Source organism: Mobula hypostoma, chromosome 7, assembly GCF_963921235.1.
Source record: "Mobula hypostoma chromosome 7, sMobHyp1.1, whole genome shotgun sequence".
NCBI lineage: Eukaryota > Metazoa > Chordata > Chondrichthyes > Myliobatiformes > Myliobatidae > Mobula > Mobula hypostoma.
In genome coordinates, this window is record NC_086103.1 from 137,887,188 (window position 1) to 137,905,630 (window position 18,443).

The 18,443-nt window shown below is 43.5% G+C and overlaps 1 protein-coding gene across 5 annotated transcripts in view; it reads left to right on the top strand.

The window, feature by feature from the left end:
* LOC134349571 (glutamate receptor 4) overlaps positions 1 to 18,443 on the top strand; it is a 244,598-nt gene that overhangs the window by 137,296 nt on the left and 88,859 nt on the right. For all 5 annotated transcript variants that reach the window (XM_063054098.1, XM_063054099.1, XM_063054100.1 and 2 more), the window contains exons 7-8: positions 834 to 1,001; positions 5,857 to 5,961. In XM_063054098.1, coding sequence (XP_062910168.1) covers positions 834 to 1,001; positions 5,857 to 5,961 — 273 coding nt within the window. The remainder of the gene's footprint in view (positions 1 to 833; positions 1,002 to 5,856; positions 5,962 to 18,443) is intronic.

The following is an 18,443-nucleotide window of genomic DNA, read 5'->3' on the forward strand; positions in this document are numbered from 1 at the left end:
TCCAGTAACATATTCTTCTCTGCTATAGTTCTTTATCTGGAGTACAGCATTGGGGGTAATACTGAGTTGGGTAGCTGCTTAAAACTTCAGCCCTTGGTTTATCTCTGTCATCTGGAGTGATATGGAGCACATCCCCTTCTTCATAAGAATGTGGTCCTGGCATAACGAAAGCAACTTGCCACACTGGATCGTCTGCTCCCATGATGATTGGATCACCAAGAACCATTGTTCCCTTCATCTCATTGTCATGTTCCAGGAAACCTTCTCCAGCGTTAGTATTCATAATTGAATACTGATTGGTAATCATGATGCCTTTAGGACTCTCCTGAACTACCTGCTTTCTCTTTCTGTCTGCTTGGCAACCACCCAGCCCCCTCTTTCAGTGCAGGGGTCCAAATCAAAGTCAAGTTTACTACCATGTGCACAAGTATGTATTCACAGATGCAATGTAAAACTCACTTGCTGCAGCATCATGGGAACATAGCAACTAAGAAGCATCATTCACAAAGAAATATAAACTAAACATAAATTGTACACAATTTTTACAAGAAAACTCAGGACAGAAAAAGACTGCCCATTGTAGTACAGGGTGATCAACCTCATAGACAGATCACAGTCACATGAACTGTTACTCACTTTCAAAGTTGTGAGATGGATATAGCAAAAATATTATAAACTTCTTTTGCTTTCTTTAAAGAAAAATTCTGAATGTTACTGTTGTTAATATTAGCCGCACAATTTGTTGACAGTCTTAATGCTGCTATTTTACTATATGTTTGAATGAGCAACGTCCTCAGGCTACACTTGACCAATACGGATACATTTCCTTCCAGTATACATCGGCATTAACGTACGATGGGATACTCGTCATGGCTGAGGCATTCCGGTACCTTCGAAGACAACGAATTGGTATCTCAAGGAAGGGAAACGCAGGAGACTGTCTTGCGAACCCTGCTGCTCCATGGGTTCAAGGTATCGACACGGAAAGGGCACTGAAACAGGTAAAATATTATTTGTGATTGCAGTTTCATAATAAGGACCTAGATCTTCGCATGCGAGTACCAGTGAAACTGTCAGGGGGCATATTCCATTGTTGTACATGGATACCCAAACAGGCCAGTTTGTCCTTCTGCTCCGTAACCTCCGCTGCACTGATACTTCAGCAAGAGGTTCTGTGTCTCTGTGGATGTCAAGGGCATGAGGCTGGATTATGTTAGATCTGGCTCACTGCCCAGACTCGTCCCTAGTGATGCCCTGTTCTCACTCACTTTGGGATGCAGAGAATTGTACGAGCTGGCCTCCCACACCAGAAAACCTTTCCATGACGTCCAGCGAGCACCAAGTGACACATAGACGTCAAGTGTTGCAGCCCAAGGCCCACTCACATAAGGCACTAATAACCTTCGACAGCTTGCTGTTGTCAAAGCTTTCTGGATTATTTTTATATGTTGCTAATAGTCAGAGGCATTTGAAAACTATTCAAATCAATGTAATGATTTTTTTAAAATAATGTAACTATAATTCAAGGACTTAAATACTAGCAAACAATTAAAAACATTGGACATTTACACTTAAGCTTACAGTGCCCTCTTTCTGCAGGTTTAAGTTCCCCTGCATATGTCATCCCTTCCCAATTTAAAGCTGAGGAGCCAAATGCTCTTGCAGCCAGTGCCTCTCCTCAAATGTGATCTACAGCTGAGCCAAGCATTAGAAGTGATATTTGCCATCACTGAGTGGCCGTAAGTTGATACACAATAGGCCACAATAAGTGAATGGAACGCACGCCACAGGAGACCTCTGGGATCCAAATTTTTCAGATCACAGAAACTAACCAGAGAGAGCATCAATGTGAATCACTTGCCTGATTTCCAAATGTATTCCGTGGCAAAACACCAGATATGTAAATTTTCCCCAGTGTTTTATTTGTTTCTTCGTCCTCGACCTAGGTTTCAGCTGTTTTTAAAGCACTGCTTTGAAATGATTCTTTTATGAATTCGGGCCTTCCTTTGGTCAAGGTTGACCATGGATGTTATGACTTAGCTGTCTATACACAAGCCAGGGCAGTACAATCTAGTGAGCATGCTGTTGCCCATGCAGCAGGCTGTCCCTCTCCATGCTAATGAATCCAAAGGAATGGCAGAGCCTGATCCAGTTTGGTACCAGCTGCATCACAAGAGTTGCCAGTCAGTGTTGAACTCATCGTAGGACTACCTTAGGTACTCCAGCTAAGGATTCTTCCGCAGGGTTTACTCCTGAAGCTTTCCCCATGCGTGATTGTAGACACAATACAGCAGAGGTTTGAGATCAGAGATTTCCTTCTCCTAGATGAGCTGCCAACCACAGTTGATGAGCCCCATCTGCCTGGAGTAAGTGGTTTTAAGGAGCCAGTAACCCAATTTTGTGTGTTCTCCTGTCAGTGAAAACAGTTCTGCTGCACTTAGTAGCTGAGCCACATGTGAAAGCCAGGAGCTGGACGTGGTTACCAGGGGCTATTTGAGACACATGCCATTGGGAGCATTTAATAGGTAGTGGGAGCTTGTCCCCACTAACCCCCTCCCACCCCCCGTACACCAGTTATGACAACATTACAGAACCTTTTTATGAATTAAACATTGATACAGCACATTATTATTCCCTGTAAATATTTCAAATCTGCTGAACATTTTGGGAGTGCAGCAACTATTGTTACCAGTTCCACCAGACTTAAGGCATTGGACTAGTGATCTGAAGGTCATGAGTTTGAGCCTCAGCTGAGACAGTGTGTTGTGTCCTTGAGCAAGGCACTTAACCACACATTGCTCCTGCATGTTTATAGCCCAGAGGCAGTGGTTGGTGCAGTATGGACAAGACAAGAAAAGCTTCCTTCCACTGATATTAGACCCCGGAAAAAACCTCTCAAGTTTTAAAGGTGAATTCTTGTTCTCCCAATCTACCTCACTGAAGCTGTCGTACTTCACGTATTTACCTGCACTGCACTTACTCTATCGCTGTAGCTCTCTATTCTGCAAAGTTTCCTTTTTACTCCCTTGAGGTGCATATATTGGCATGAACTGCCTGGATAAAATCTTCTCGCTGTATCTCAGTACACACAACAGTAATAAACCAACATCAATACCGAGAATCAAATTTCATAAAAATGACACGTTTGGGCACCAGTGAGGTGAAAGACTAATTAAGTCTGTTTTTGGTGAAACTGGAGATGTGTTGGACAGGACCAAAAGAGAGTACTACTCAGTCTGAAAACGTGATTGTATTCATATCCTTCCAACTGATGGGCATCAGTGCCTTAATTAAACTACAATGACTCTGAAGAACCATCATACAGTAACTTTTCCCAGTTGTCCATTGGTGCAAACAAGTTCAAATTGAACTAAAGCCTTCCCTACATCACATACATTTCCATTCCTTAGAAATGGAGTGTTTCTGGACAGACCACAGGTGGTGTTGGAAAAGGGATCAGCTAATTGTTTATTTGAGATATATATATATATATATACACACACATACATACATACACACACACACACTACTGTATAACATAAAGGTAGTTTACAAAAAAATGGAATTTTAATGAGAATAACACATCCTAAATAAAAACATGAAGGGGAGGAAACTGCAGCTAAAAATCAATAGTGTTTATAATGAGTTTTCTGTCTAGTTCAAGGGCCATCTATTTATTTGAGAGAAGTGAATGAGACACACTATAACTAAACTGTTCACGGCCACCTGTGGCCATGTAATGACTTGAATTCTAATGAAGAATGTCAGCTTGCATTTTGCACCGCGAGTTTCCATCTCGATGCAATGAATACAACTTAACAACTGCGAAACCTCCCGAGGAGAGGTAGCACCTTAAAGAGCTACATTAATGCTCCAAACCCCATCCATTTAACAACCCATCAGAAAGCAAAATGCTACCCATTACTTTAGAATTCGACACGAGGAAGATTTACTCAGAGAACCATTTGTGGCAAAGTTATAAAGATCTTCCACTGTAAATAACTCTCACAGGAACACTTGCATTGTAGTCACTGGGTTTTAATTGTCCTCATCTGATGGTGAATTATTTATTCAACAGCTTGCATAAATAGTATTTAGCTGAAAACATTTAGACATGTGTTAAGTTAATAAAGGATTTCAGGACAGCAGGTATGTTTGCTTTGCGGTCATCAGCAATAAACATGTGTTCATTTAAAACCAGTTTCTATTTTTGCCCAGTGGCATGGTTTTTAACCATTGCACAATGTTTAAAGTGAGCCATGCAGACTATAGAATTTCACTTTCTCTAAGTGGGAGAGGGGGAAGATCAGCTTCTCTCCTAGCCTTTTGCAGATATAGGCTGGTGGTTAAGTCGGTGGATGCAGTGATGGTGGTGGGATACTGGAGAGGCGCATAAGAACAAGAGTGGCCATGTGACCATGGTTCAGTCATGGTCAATCTGTCACCTCTCACAAGTTCCAGGTTTAGCATTGACAATTCACTTGAGATCAATTGCTGTCTGTAGAGGAAAATTCTACCATCTTTTTCTGATCCCCTCCATGTCAAATATTTTCCTAAATGACATTATTCCTGGACTCTCAACCGCCAAAAGCCATTTTTCTCTATCTATCCTATCACTTACCCTTGGCATCTTAAAAAAATCAAATTGGCCCTAAACATAAGGTCTTAGTTTATGTAATCACTCCTCATAAATCAATACCTGTACTCTTGACAGCACTAATAATGCTGTGCTTTCATCCCTCCAAGCACGTTGGCTCCAATCCCCCAGAATTGCCCCATAAGCCATTTCCATGTCCACATTGTTTGTTTCACAGCCTCGCAGAGCCTGTTCTCCTTCAGGTTATGCCACTGATGCTATCCACAAGGCAAAATGGTGCATGGATGGTGACTAGTTGTCAGACAGTGACTCCTGCGGCTTGCTGTTGTCAAATAAATCCGCCTAAAAAAATTTGCTTGAAAATAAAGTAATATCAATTTAATCTAAAAAAAAATTCATCTACCTTTTCCAGTCAAATGATTGGTGATTCCAGAAGATTGAATGGTGCCCTGCTACCCAGGCAGAGCGAGGCTGGGACAATGCTATGTGCATTTACCCCTCAGCTGAGACTGATTTTCCACTCTGCATCCTCTCCCCCAACTTTCTATCAGCTCAAATGCTGCAGCAGCATCTTCATCTCAATACAAAGAGACAAGATGACTTGCAAAATTCATCTTGCTGGCTGTTTATTATGGAACCAACTGCCAAAGATTTCAGGTCATTTTGTCTTTCAGAGGTGTGATGCTTCTAATAGTAAATGTGTAATTTAATTAGCCTAACTACTGTAGGATAGCATCTACTGTTTCCTACTTGAGTGCCAGAAATATCTTTTTGATTATTTAGGTTGCTGCTCAGAATATATTAACAATTCCCACCATTTCCTGCTTCTTCTTGACATCATTTAGTAGATACACCAGGCTACAGAACTCAGGCTTAAAGAGTAACCTGTTAGCCATCATTTCTGACATTGAGGCATGAATAATTAATAGAGCTCAGGACAGAGGGAGTCCACTTGCTACTTCAAAACAACTATACATAAACTCCCTTTCTCTTGTCCTTGTTACAGAACCCAGTAAATTTTCCTCTTCCAGTGCTATTTTCAAGTTGCAGTTGAATTAATATCCCTTACTCATTCAGGTAGTTATCCCAATCATAACTACGCACTTCATTATTATTTGGTAGCTGCCTCAGCATTCATCAGCACCCCTGGGACAGGATAGAAGAACATTAGACTGGAAGATGATGCTGTTATTGTGCTGTTTGAAATTTCAATCAAGGTAATAACAATAATGCACAGATTTCCTCTGTATTCATTAAAGGTACGGATCCAAGGTTTAACAGGGAACGTTCAGTTTGATAACTACGGTCGGCGAACAAACTTCACAATCGATGTATTTGAGCTGAAAAGTTCTGGTCATAGAAAGGTGAGTTATATTGTGCTAGAACAAATTGGTATTATCAATTTCAGCCTCAAAACAGTTTATTAAAAAAAAGAGCAATTTATTTCTGATTCTTGCAGAGTTAATCAGGAAACCCTGTTGTCAAAGGTGGCACCCCAACTTAAATTTATCATTTGAAAGTAATCTGCAAAATATTTGATATTGCTTTTATAACTTCAGACTTTGGATAGTCGACAAATGGGAATAGGGACAGTGTCAGGACTTAAAACTCAAAATGACAATTGTATCATATTTCAGCACAAGAACAGATCATCCAGCCAGCGTCTATGTTATTGTTAATCTCTCAGATGTCAGAACTTCCACTCTTTTTGTCTAATTCTATCAACTTGACCAATGAGCCTACTTTTTGCAGGATTTTCCATTCAAAGACGTTTGTGTTTCCATGCAAACCAGACAATATCACACATCTATAAAAATGTCAAAGTTTTAGATGTCATACTGAATCTTCACAAATGTCTAAGGAAGTAGAAGTGTTGTCATATTTTCTTCATAATTACACCTATGACCAGGACAGGCCCTCTGAAATGATAACACTGAGGAATTTTAAATTGCTGACCCTCTTCACCTCTGATCCTCTGATGAGGACTGGCTCATGGGCCTCTGGTTTTCTCTTTCTGAAGTCAATAATCATCTCCTTGGTCTTGCTGACATTGAGGGAGAGGTTGTTGTAGTGGCACCACTCAGCCAGATTTTCAGTCTGGCTCCTATATGCTAATTCATCACAACTTTTGATTCAACCAATGACAAAGGTGTCATCAGTGGTACTGGATGTTTGGAGGATAGCCAATGTTGTTCCACTGTTTAAAAAAGGCTCTGAATATAAACCAGGAAATCATAGGCCAGTCAATCTGGCAGTAGTTCTGGGAAAGTTATTAGAAGGTATTCTAAGGGACCGGATATATAAGTATTTGGATAGACATGAACTGATTAAGGATAGTCAGCATGGCTTCATGCGTGGTAGGTCACGTCTAACCAATCTTGTAGAATTTTTCAAGGAAGTTACCAGGAAAGTGGATTAAGGCAGCAGTGGATGTTGTCTACGTGGACTTTAGCAAGGCATCAAACAAGGTCTATCATGAGAGTTGGTCAAGGAGGTTCAGTCACTCAGAATTCAAGGTAAGGTAGTAAATTGGATTAGACATTGCCTTTGTGGGAGAAGCCAGAGTGGAAGTAGATGGTTGCCTCACTGACTGCAGGCCTGAGATTAGCGGTAGGCCGCAGGGATCAGTGCTAGGTCTTTTGGCGTTTGTCAGCTGTATCAACGATCTGGATGATAATGTGGTTAACTGGTTCAGCAAATTTTTAGATGGGGGTGCAGTGGACAGTGAGGAAGGCTATCATGGCTTGCAGAGGGATCTGCATTAGCTTGAGAAATAGGCTGGAAAATGGCAGATGGAATTCAATGCAGACCATTGCAAGGTTTTGCACTGCAGTAGGACTAACCAGGGTAAATTTTGCACAGTGAATTGTAGGACACTGAGGAGTGTGGTAAAACAAAGGGATTTGGGAATACAGGTCCATAATTTATTGAAAGTGGCATCACACATAGTAGGGTCATAAAGAAAGCTTTTGGCACATTGGCTTTCATAAATCAATATATTAAGTACAGGAGACGAATGTTATGCTGAAGTTGTATAAGACATTGGTGAGGCCTAATTTGGAGTATTGGTTGAATTTTTTGTCATCTATCTACAGGAAAGATATAAACAAGATTGAAAGAGTGCAGAAAAAAATCACAAGGATTTTTCTAGGCCTGGAGAACCTGAATTATAAGAAAAGGTTGAATAGCTTAGCACTGTATTCTTTAGAATGTAGAGATTGAGAGGAGATTTGATAGAGGTATACAAAATTATGAGGGGTATAGATAGGGTAAATGCAAGCAGGCTTTTTCTGCTGAGATTGGGTGGGACTACAGCAAGATGTCATGGGTTAAGGATGAAGGTTGAGATGTTTAAGGGGAACTTCTTCACTCAGAGGGTTGTGAGAGTGTGGAACAAGCTGCCATTGCAAGTGACATGTGTGAGCTCGATTTCAATGTTTAAGAGAAGATTGGATAGATACATGTGTGATAGGGTTATAGAAGGCTCCGGTCCTGATGCAGGTCAATGGGAGTAGGCAGTTTAAGTGGTTTCAGTATAGATTAGATGGGCCAAAGGGCCTGTTTCTGTGCTGTACTTCTTTATGACTCTATCCGCAAAATTAAATATGACATTGGACCTGTGCTTAGCTGCACACTCATAAGTGTTAAGTGAGTAGAGCAGGGCGATAAGCTCAGAGCCTTGTGGTGCACCTGTGCTGATGGAGATCGTGGAGAAGATGGTGTTGCCAATCTGAACTGCCTGGGGTTTACAAGTGAGGAAATAAAAAGGATCAAATTGCACAAGAAGGTATCGAGGCTAAGGTCTTGAGCTTATTCATTAGTTTTAAGGGTATGACAGTGTTGAATACCAAGCTGTAGTTCATGAAGAACCTCCTGTTATGCACCTTTGCTGTCCAGATGTTCTAAGGTTGTGTGAAGAGCCAATGAAATGGCATCTGCTGTTGACCTGTTGTGCCGATAAGCAAACTGATTCAGATCCAAGTCGCTTCTCAGACAGGAGTTGCTAAGTTTCATAACCAGCCTCTAATGGGTGACTTCTTATTTATATACATGACCCCTAGATCTCTCACAAGGGGAGTTCTACACTTCCACTCTGTCAGAATCTCATATGTTTCAGTCCCATGTGGCTCTTTTAAACTCCGGGAATGCAAGTATAGTCTGTCCAGCCCTTCCTCATTGTACAGCTAACCCATTCCAGATATTAGTCTGGTAAACCTTCTCTATGCTGTTTCCAATCGATTAGCATCTTTTTAAAGATTAGACTAGCTTTATTTGTCACATGTGCATTGAAACATACAGCGTAATGCGTTGTTTGTGTCAACAGATAGCACAGTCTGAGAATTGTGGTGGGGGGCAGCCCACGAGGGTGGCCATGCTTCCGACAACGTAGCATGCCCACAACCCACTCACTCTGTGTGTCTTTGGGATGTGGGAGGAAACCAGAGCATCTGGAGGAAACCCTCAGGAGGGATGTACACATCTGGAGGAAACCCTCAGGGGGAATGTGCACATCTGGAGGAAACCCTCAGGGGGGATGTGCACATCTGGGAGAAACCCTCAGGGGGAATGTACACATCTGGAGGAAACCCTCAGGGGGGTACACATCTGGGAGAAACCCTCAGGGGATGTACACATCTGGAGGAAACCCTGGGGGGGTGTACACATCTGGGGGAAACACTCAGGGGGAATGTACACATCTGGAGGAAACCCTCAGGGGGGATGTACTCATCTGGGAGAAACCCTCAGGGGGATGTACACATCTGGAGGAAACCCTCAGGGGGAATGTACTCATCTGGGAGAAACCCTCAGGGGGATGTACACATCTGGAGGAAACCCTCAGGGGGAATGTACACATCTGGAGGAAATCCAGGGGGGGGGATGTACACATCTGGAGGAAACCCTCAGCGGGGTGCACATCTGGGAGAAACCCTCAGGGGGGTGTACACATCTGGGGGAAACCCTCAGGGGGTACACATCTGGGAGAAACCCTCAGGGGGGATGTAACACATCTGGGGGAAACCCTCAGGGGGGAACGTACACATCTGGAGGAAACCCACAGGGGGAATGTACACATCTGGGAGAAACCCTCAGGGGGGATGTACAAGTCTGGGAGAAACCCACGGGGGTGTACACATCTGGAGGAATCGAGATTACACATCTGGAGGAAACCCTCAGTGGGATGTACACATCTGGAGGGAACCCACGAGGGGGAATGTACACATCTGGGAGAAACCCTCAGGGGGGATGGTACACATCTGGTGGAAACCCAGGGGGGGGGGATGTACACATCTGGGAGAAACTCTCAGGGGGGATGGTACACATCTGGTGGAAACCCAGGGGGGGGATGTACACATCTGGTGGAAACCCACGGGGGGGATGTACACATCTGGAGGAAACCCACAGGGGGATGTACACATCTGGAGGGAACCCACGAGGGGGAATGTACACATCTGGGAGAAACTCTCAGGGGGGATGGTACACGTCTGGTGGAAACCCACGGGGGGGGGGATGTACACATCTGGGAGAAACCCTCAGGGGGGATGTACACGTCTGGTGGAAACCCACAGGGGGGATGTACACATCTGGGGGAAACCCTCAGGGGGAATGTACACATCTGGGAGAAACCCTCGGGGGGGTGTACACATCTGGGGGAAAACCCTCAGGGGGAATGTACACATCTGGAGGAAACCCTCAGGGGGGATGTACACATCTGGGAGAAACCCTCGGGGGGTGTACACATCTGGGGGAAAACCCTCAGGGGGAATGTACACATCTGGAGGAAACCCACAGGGGGATGTACACATCTGGAGGGAACCCACGAGGGGGAATGTACACATCTGGGAGAAACTCTCAGGGGGGATGGTACACGTCTGGTGGAAACCCGGGGGGGGGGGATGTACACATCTGGGAGAAACCCTCAGGGGGGATGTACACGTCTGGGTGAAACCCTCAGGGGGGTGTACACATCTGGGGGAAACCCTCAGGGGGAATGTACACATCTGGGAGAAACCCTCGGGGGGTGTACACATCTGGGGGAAAACCCTCAGGGGGAATGTACACATCTGGAGGAAACCCTCAGGGGGAATGTACACATCTGGGGGAAAACCCTCAGGGGGAATGTACACATCTGGAGGAAAACCCTCAGGGGGAATGTACACATCTGGGGGGAAACCCTCAGGGGGAATGTACACATCTGGGGGGAAACCCTCAGGGGGAATGTACACATCTGGGAGAAACCCTCGGGGGGTGTACACATCTGGGGGAAAACCCTCAGGGGGAATGTACACATCTGGAGGAAACCCTCAGGGGGAATGTACACATCTGGGGGAAAACCCTCAGGGGGAATGTACACATCTGGGGGAAAACCCTCAGGGGGAATGTACACATCTGGGAGAAACCCTCAGGGGGGATGTACACATCTGGAGGAAACCCTCAGGGGGAATGTACACATCTGGGGGAAAACCCTCAGGGGGGATGTACACGTCTGAGGAAACCCACGGGGGGAATGTACATGTTCATTACAGACAGCAGCAGGAACTGAACCCCGATCAGGAATCACTGATTCTGTACGGCATTGCCTGAACCACTATGATATCATGGTACAGTTTTTCCCTATCAAACGGTAGCATAACTACCTGCACTTGTATTTCATCTCTCCAGCAATAAGCAATAATGTTCTGATAGCTTTCCTAATTACTTGCTGTGCCTGAACAGTGGTCTTTTGTGAATCATTCCATCTGCATCTGCAAGCCCTGCAATCTCTCATCACTTAGTTAATATACTTCTAACTTTTCCTGCCAATATAGGCAATTTCATATTCTCCATTCCCTTTTTCCACATGCTTATCAAGAATCACATTAAATGTATTATATCTTAGTCACTTCTAGTACTTTGCTTTTGGTGGACACCTGCTAACCAGTCTCTCGGTAAAGAAATATCTCCCAAACTTAATTTTAAGTTAACTACCAATTACCTTAGAATTATCCCTTCTAAAGACTCACATTTGGACATGAAGCTAACTGATCTTCAAAGCACACCTTGACCCAGTGCAGTTTTAAAACATATTAACTGTAAACAATTTCAAGTTCAAAAAAAAAGTATTTTTCTTGTCTGACAGGGTGTAGATGAACCAAATTTCTTGCCAAGCTATGAGATTTTATAGGGTGTTGAAACAGGTACCACCAAAATGGTGTGAGTGAGGCTGATAAACTACTTGCCTTGCAGTGATAAAGTGGTAAATCAGAATTCATTAGAAAGTCCTGGTCTTATTGAACTATGCTATCATTTTGATTATTTCAAGCGCACTCTCCAAGACTTTGCAAAAAGTTGATTATCATTGTGCCATTTCAAGTCAAAGTCAATGATTACTGTAGATTCCTTCTTTATTGCAAGAGATGTGCAGTATCACAATAGGGCAGTATTGATGCAAGATTAGAGGCAATGATGAAGCCAAACCCTGGTACAACATTGAATTTGGTCTTCATGTTTAAAGACTGATAGATGAAGATGATAGCTAATGAAGAAAATTTGGAAAGGTTGACCTTATCAGATTTTAGAAGAATACAAGGTAATTCTAATGAAACTTAAGATTCTGGGTGAATGCTGAGAGGATGTTCATGGGATATCTGGTACCAGACATCTCTATGTTCAGGCTAAGGTGTTGTCTGTTTAAGACAGATGACGAAAATTCCTCCACACTAAGTGCTGTGAGTCTTTGGAATTCTCTATCCGGAAAGCTGTGGTGGTGGAATCATTGTATAACAGCGAGGCAAAAATAGGAAGAATACTTGAACAGAGGTGTACACAGGGAGAAAGTGGAAATAGATGCTGAGACTACCATGACTTATTGAATCACTGAGCAAGTTTGAGAGCCTAATTGACCTATTATTAAAACAGAAATTTCTGGAAATTTCTGAGTAGGTCAACAGCATCTGCGGAAAGAAGCAAAGATAATGTTTCCAATCAATAACCTTCGACAGAACAGGTTTAGTGGTTCAATATTCCACCTCCCAGTATTTTAGAGCCCGAATTTTAGTGTTCTTTCTTCTACACCGTCTTCTGTCAACACAGCCAGGGATGATTGTGGAATCTGTCAACTTCAATAGCTCATTGCCATGCAATTGCTGTAACGTATTTCTCCAAAACCCTACACATGGCTTACAATTATATTGATGTCTTGAATTTCTCCAAATTCCGTTATTGTGACATTAATGATCTTGTCTTCAACTGCCAAGACTCCATTGGTCACTAAGTTGTCCTGTGATTAGACTAGGGTTAAATCAGTGGGTTGCTGGGTGGCGCGGCTCAAAGGGCCGGAAGGATCTGTTTCGCGCTGTATCTCTAAATAAATAAAATGATAAAAGTAAGTGATTCCCAAAGTCCCACTGCCTCCCTACCTCTCTTCTTTCACTGTGCATATTAAACCACACCTCTTTGCCCTCAGATCACCCTTTGTGGCTTTTGCCTGTGGCTGCTTTTGTTGCTAGTAAGTGCTTTGGGACAGATTAACTACCTGATGATGCTGCGTGAAGGTAGATAGTTATGTTGTTATTCATGTAGATTTGACAAGATCTTGGGCACTTCTGAAATCCTGGATTTTCCTTTGTTGGGATGCATTTTAATTACTTTGTAAGGACATTTTGGACTATGGGAAAAAAATTAGATCAGGGCACAAAACGTTTAATTCATGACATGTATCATAGACAGTACTTTTCTGGGAAATGATGTGCCATTATTATACGTTTTGTTAAGTGCCCACTTGTCCATTTGTTCTTTGTAGAATTCTTTTGAGGATGTGTATTAATGTGTGGGTTTATCAAGAATGATTTCAGTATACCTAAAGAATTAATTCTGAGTCATATGAAGAGTTTTATCAGTTTATCTTGGAGTACTCTGGAGTTTTAGGATTATGAAGTATGTCTTGTGTTAATTATAAACTTCTTTGTAATCAGACAATCAAATGGTGGCATGTCTAAGTGTGGTTTGTGTACACATACCTGAGGAAGGACAGCTGTCTTTCTTCACTGAACAGAGGACTGAAGCAATACAGTACTACTATCATAAATTCTAATATCCACTGCTCAGCAATTATCAACAGCAGATTGAGAATGGAAGGCTTGATCTTCTTCAACAATACATTCTGGACATTTTTTTCCTCCCAGGTAAAAGGGAGATAGTGATTGAGTTATGAGTAGATACTGAAGGGTTGAACTTGGTCCTCCTGTTTTAACTTGACGCAAGGTCATTGATGCACTGGGGAGGGAAATGCAGAAGAGCCTCCTGCTTGGATCTGTAGAACTGAGGAGCCTGCTAGCAAGGCTACAGAGACTTCCATTGGTAAGCAACATACTTGTACGCTAACTAAATACACTTAGTCCTGCCTGATATAAAAACACAGAGACCACTTGCATTGCAGTTAAACTCGGCCTGTGAAAAGCTGTAGAGATATGACAATCTAACCACTGAAAGAAAGAGGGAATTCAGGTACTGCAGCTACTGATGGCTGGTGCGGAAAATTCATGCCAAAGGAACGAACGTAATAAGCGAGAGGAATCACCGTCCACCTGCTCCTGCTCTGCCCTTCAATAGTACCATGGCTGATCTTTGATTTTAGTACCACATTTCAGCACTAAGTCTATTTCTCTCAAAGAATGGATGCACCCAAAGAACAAACTGGGTCATTCATCATCAACATACCACTGCCTCAGTTGTAATCGCACCTTATAGTCCTTGCTGAGTTAGCAGAACTTGGCTGAAAGTGACACAGAGGTGTTGTTGCCTGCTTCACTCTCTCATTGGGGCAGTCAGAGAGGCTTCCACTCTGAACTGCTTACTTTTGGGAGCCTGTCCCTTTAGCAAGGAATATACACAGCCAATATGAAAAATATGAATATTGGCTGACCTTATTTAACTATATTTAATTAACCAACATTTTGCAATTATTGAGAGACTTATATTTTGCTCATAAGCCTGGAAGCATGGTTTCAGGTAGTCCTGCCCACCTCTTGAGTTCCAGAGGTCAAAGAAAGCTCAGTAGAATGCAAAGCTGTAGAAAAGTAGTAGGACACAGAAAGGTGACTGCTGATAGTGATGCCTGCCAACACACACCATTAATAATTGCATAGATGATTGAAATTAATCAGGAATGCTGCGCTCCTCAGTGGATTTAGTTTCATGTTGTGCATTGAGCATGATCTGATTATGAACCATTCAATGATATAGTTGTATGAGACCCCTAGTGCAATCTGCAGATTGACTGTTTACTGTGAAATTGCAGCAGGTGTACTGCAATGCACTTGGTAAAACAGTCAGGAATTATTTACTGCGGTCATGCGTCAGAGCAGCGACTCCCACAGCTTGCCTTCAGTCTAGATCTCGATTGCAAAGCAAGCAATTTACACTGCTGCATGTGAATCTGTGACCAAGTTGAATGCAGAAAAATATACTACGGGCTGCTTCTTCAGGCATGTAATTTAATCAAACCTGTCAAGCCTCAATTATCCCAATGGCTGTGAGTGGCATTTTGAGAGAATGCTGCCTGTAATAAAAAAGGCAACGACAAAAGCATTGAAATCAGACTGGAATTCATGTGATCTTTCTTTTAAAACAAACGTCCGCTGATCCCAGTTGTCTAACCTTGGTAGAAAATGATTTAATACCATAGAAAAACCCCTCATTGACATTTCTGTCCCTTTGGGACTTTGATGTGGTCATTGCTACTGTATGTACTGGTGTAAACTCACTCTTCCTTCAGTTAGTCCTGACGAAGGGTCTCGGCCTGAAACGTCGACTGCGCCTCTTCCTATAGATGCTGCTTGGCCTGCTGCGTTCACCAGCAACTTTGATGTGTGTTGCTTGAATTTCCAGCATTTGCAGAATTCCTGTTGTTTGCGTATAATGCAGTGTGTCTGTGTGTGTTTGTGCGTTAATGATGCTTTCCATAGCTGATCTCAGAATGCAAGATAGATCATAACACAGTTGTCTTTTAATGCATACAGTCATTTGCCTAGGGCTAACACTTTCCTATTAAGTAATATGACAGAGTAATACTTAAAATCATAGTGGTTAAATTCATATTTCCATCTCTTGGTGAATTTTCCCCTGCATTTTGAACTGAAGAATATAGAAATCAATCCTTAAAGCCCCTCTAACTATGAATAATCTGCTCCTCAACAACCTCCCTGCTTCAATATGAAATTCAAACAGTGACTCTTTTGGAAAGAACTATTTACGGTTTGCTACACTTTGTGTGGAAAAATCTTCCCTCACTCCTATATGACTGGGAATAAGACCCATAAATCCTGTGGCAAACTCCCCATCGGGAACAGTTGTTTGTCCATACCTACCCTGCCAAATTCCTTGTAGGATTTGTCAGAATCAACCTATAAATCTAGAGATGGTGAATAAAACAAATTCCACAAGGACATCAAATTTGACAGGATTGCGTCAATATGCTGTGATCCTCTCGTGCAGCTCCGATGGGAATCATCACGTACTGTATTCCCACTTAGGACGACCAGAGCTGAAATCCACAGTTACAGCCATGGGTACTTCAGTAAGCAGCAGTGTTGTAAGATTATTAAAAAACCTATCGACCCTCAAGATGGGCAGACCCTGAACGGCAGACTCAGGACTCTATTGCAGTTCTCTTTTAAGAATTGAAATGCAGAGACATTAGACCCCCACTCCAACTATCCTCCTGGTGAATGTACAATCTCAGTGCAAGATTGCAGTACCAGAGGGACAACAGGGACTGCTGTGTACTTAGCTTCATGGAAGCTTGGCTCACCCCCGCCATTTTGGAGGGAGCCCCACAGCCCAAGGGCTTCACCGCGAAGACCAAACAGCTGGGTCTTTTAAAGGTAGCGGAGGTGGAGTATGCTTTATGGTTAACTGATCGTAGTGCACAGACACAGGTTCTGTCTCAATCCTGCTCTCCCATTGTGGAACACCTAGCTGTCAAGAGCCATCCATTTTGTCTGACAGGGGAGTATTCCGCCATCATTCTAGTAGCGGTGTACATTGCACCTCTGGCCAACATTAGGCAGGCATTGGGGGAGCTGAGCACCGTGATCAGCAGTCACAAAGCAGCGCGCCTGATTTCAGCCGGGTCAGCCTGGAGAAGTCTCTGAACAACTACCACCAACGTATCACCTGCGGAACCAGAGGTGCCAACACACTTGACCACTGTTACACCACCATCATAAATACTTACTGTGCCACCCCACACCCACACTTTGGAAAGTCCGATACCTGGCTGTGTTTCCAGTCCCGACGTATAGGCAGAGATTAAAAACCTCAGCACCAGTGGTCAAGAAGGAACGGTCGAGAGATGGAGGAGCACTTAGGTGGCAGCTTTGAGTTGGACAATATCAAGGGATTCATCATTGAATTCCAATGGCCCCAATCAGCACCAGGAGCAGACCACAGTGACAAGGTTTCTTATTGGTTGGTAAGGCTTGTTTAAAAGCACAGAAGGGACAAGCAGGGTGGCCATTGTTGGGAGCAGGCCAGTGATGGGAGTAAGAATGTCAGGCTTTGGCTCAAAGGAGGCTTCGTCTTGAAAGAGGCTTTGGCTCTGGGGTGTTTCTGTTAAGGTTCCCTTTTCTTCTCTCTTACTGTACCTAGTGTAGTAAATGCTGTCGTATGTTCTTCATGCCGGATGTTGGAGTCCTGGGAGACCCAGAGTCTCCCGGGGAACTACATCTGCGTGAAGTGCATCCAGCTGCAGCTCCTTGAAGACCGTGTTAGGGATCTGGAGCAGCAGCTGGATGACCTTCAGCTTGTACGGGAGAGTGAGGAGATAATTGATCAAAGCTACAGGGAAGTAGTCACTCCGAAGTTGTGACTACAGGCAAGTAGTCGGGTGACTGTCAGGAGAAATTGAAATGTTGGGAGCTGAATGTCCAAGGTTACACATTGTATTGGAGGGATAGGAAGGTAGGCAGAGGGGATGACATGGCTCTGCTGGTAAGGATGTGACGTAGGATTGGAAGATGTTGAATCCTTGTGGGTTGAGTTAAGAATCTGGTTTTAACCCGCCTTTGCCCCTTCTCCTGTCAGTAGGAACGGTTCCACCAGACTTAGTAGCTAAACCACATGTGAAGGCCTGGAGCTGGACTTGGTTGTCAGAGGCTTTTTGAGGCACACGCCATTGGGAGCATTTAATAGGTAGGGGGAGCTTGTCCCCATTACCACCCCCGGCTATAGCAACCTGAAGGAACCAATTGAACATCGTTGAAACTGCTTCTAGAAGTCTTGCAAAATGAATTTAATATTCAGAAGCAGAAGTTTACCTCAAGGGTGAAACATGCCAGGGTGCAGCGAGTGAAGGTGAAAGTACAACTGAGTGAGAGGATAGCGGAAGGATTTCCGATCAGGTGGAGCATTAAAATCAGCATCAGGTGTATGGACTTCAGAATCGGGTTTAATATCGCTGGCGTATGTTGTGAGATTTGTTAACTTTGTGGCAGCAGTCCAGTGCAATACATGATAATGGGGAAGAAGCTGTGAATTACTATATATATAGGCAACTGTTAGTCTCGTGAGACCATGGATTTGCGCCTTGGAAGGTTTCCAGGGCACAGGCCTGGACAAGGTTGTATGGAAGACCAGCAGTTGCCCACGCAGCAAGTCTCCCCTCTCTACGCCACCGATGTTGTCCAAGGGAAGGGCATTAGGGCCCATACAGCTTGGCACCAGTGTCATGGCAGAGCAATGTGTGGTTAAGTGCCTTGCTCAAGGACACAACACGCTGCCTCAGCCAAGGCTCAAACTAGCGACCTTCAGATCACTAGACGAACGCCTTAACCACTTGGCCACACGCCAACTGTGAATTACTATATAG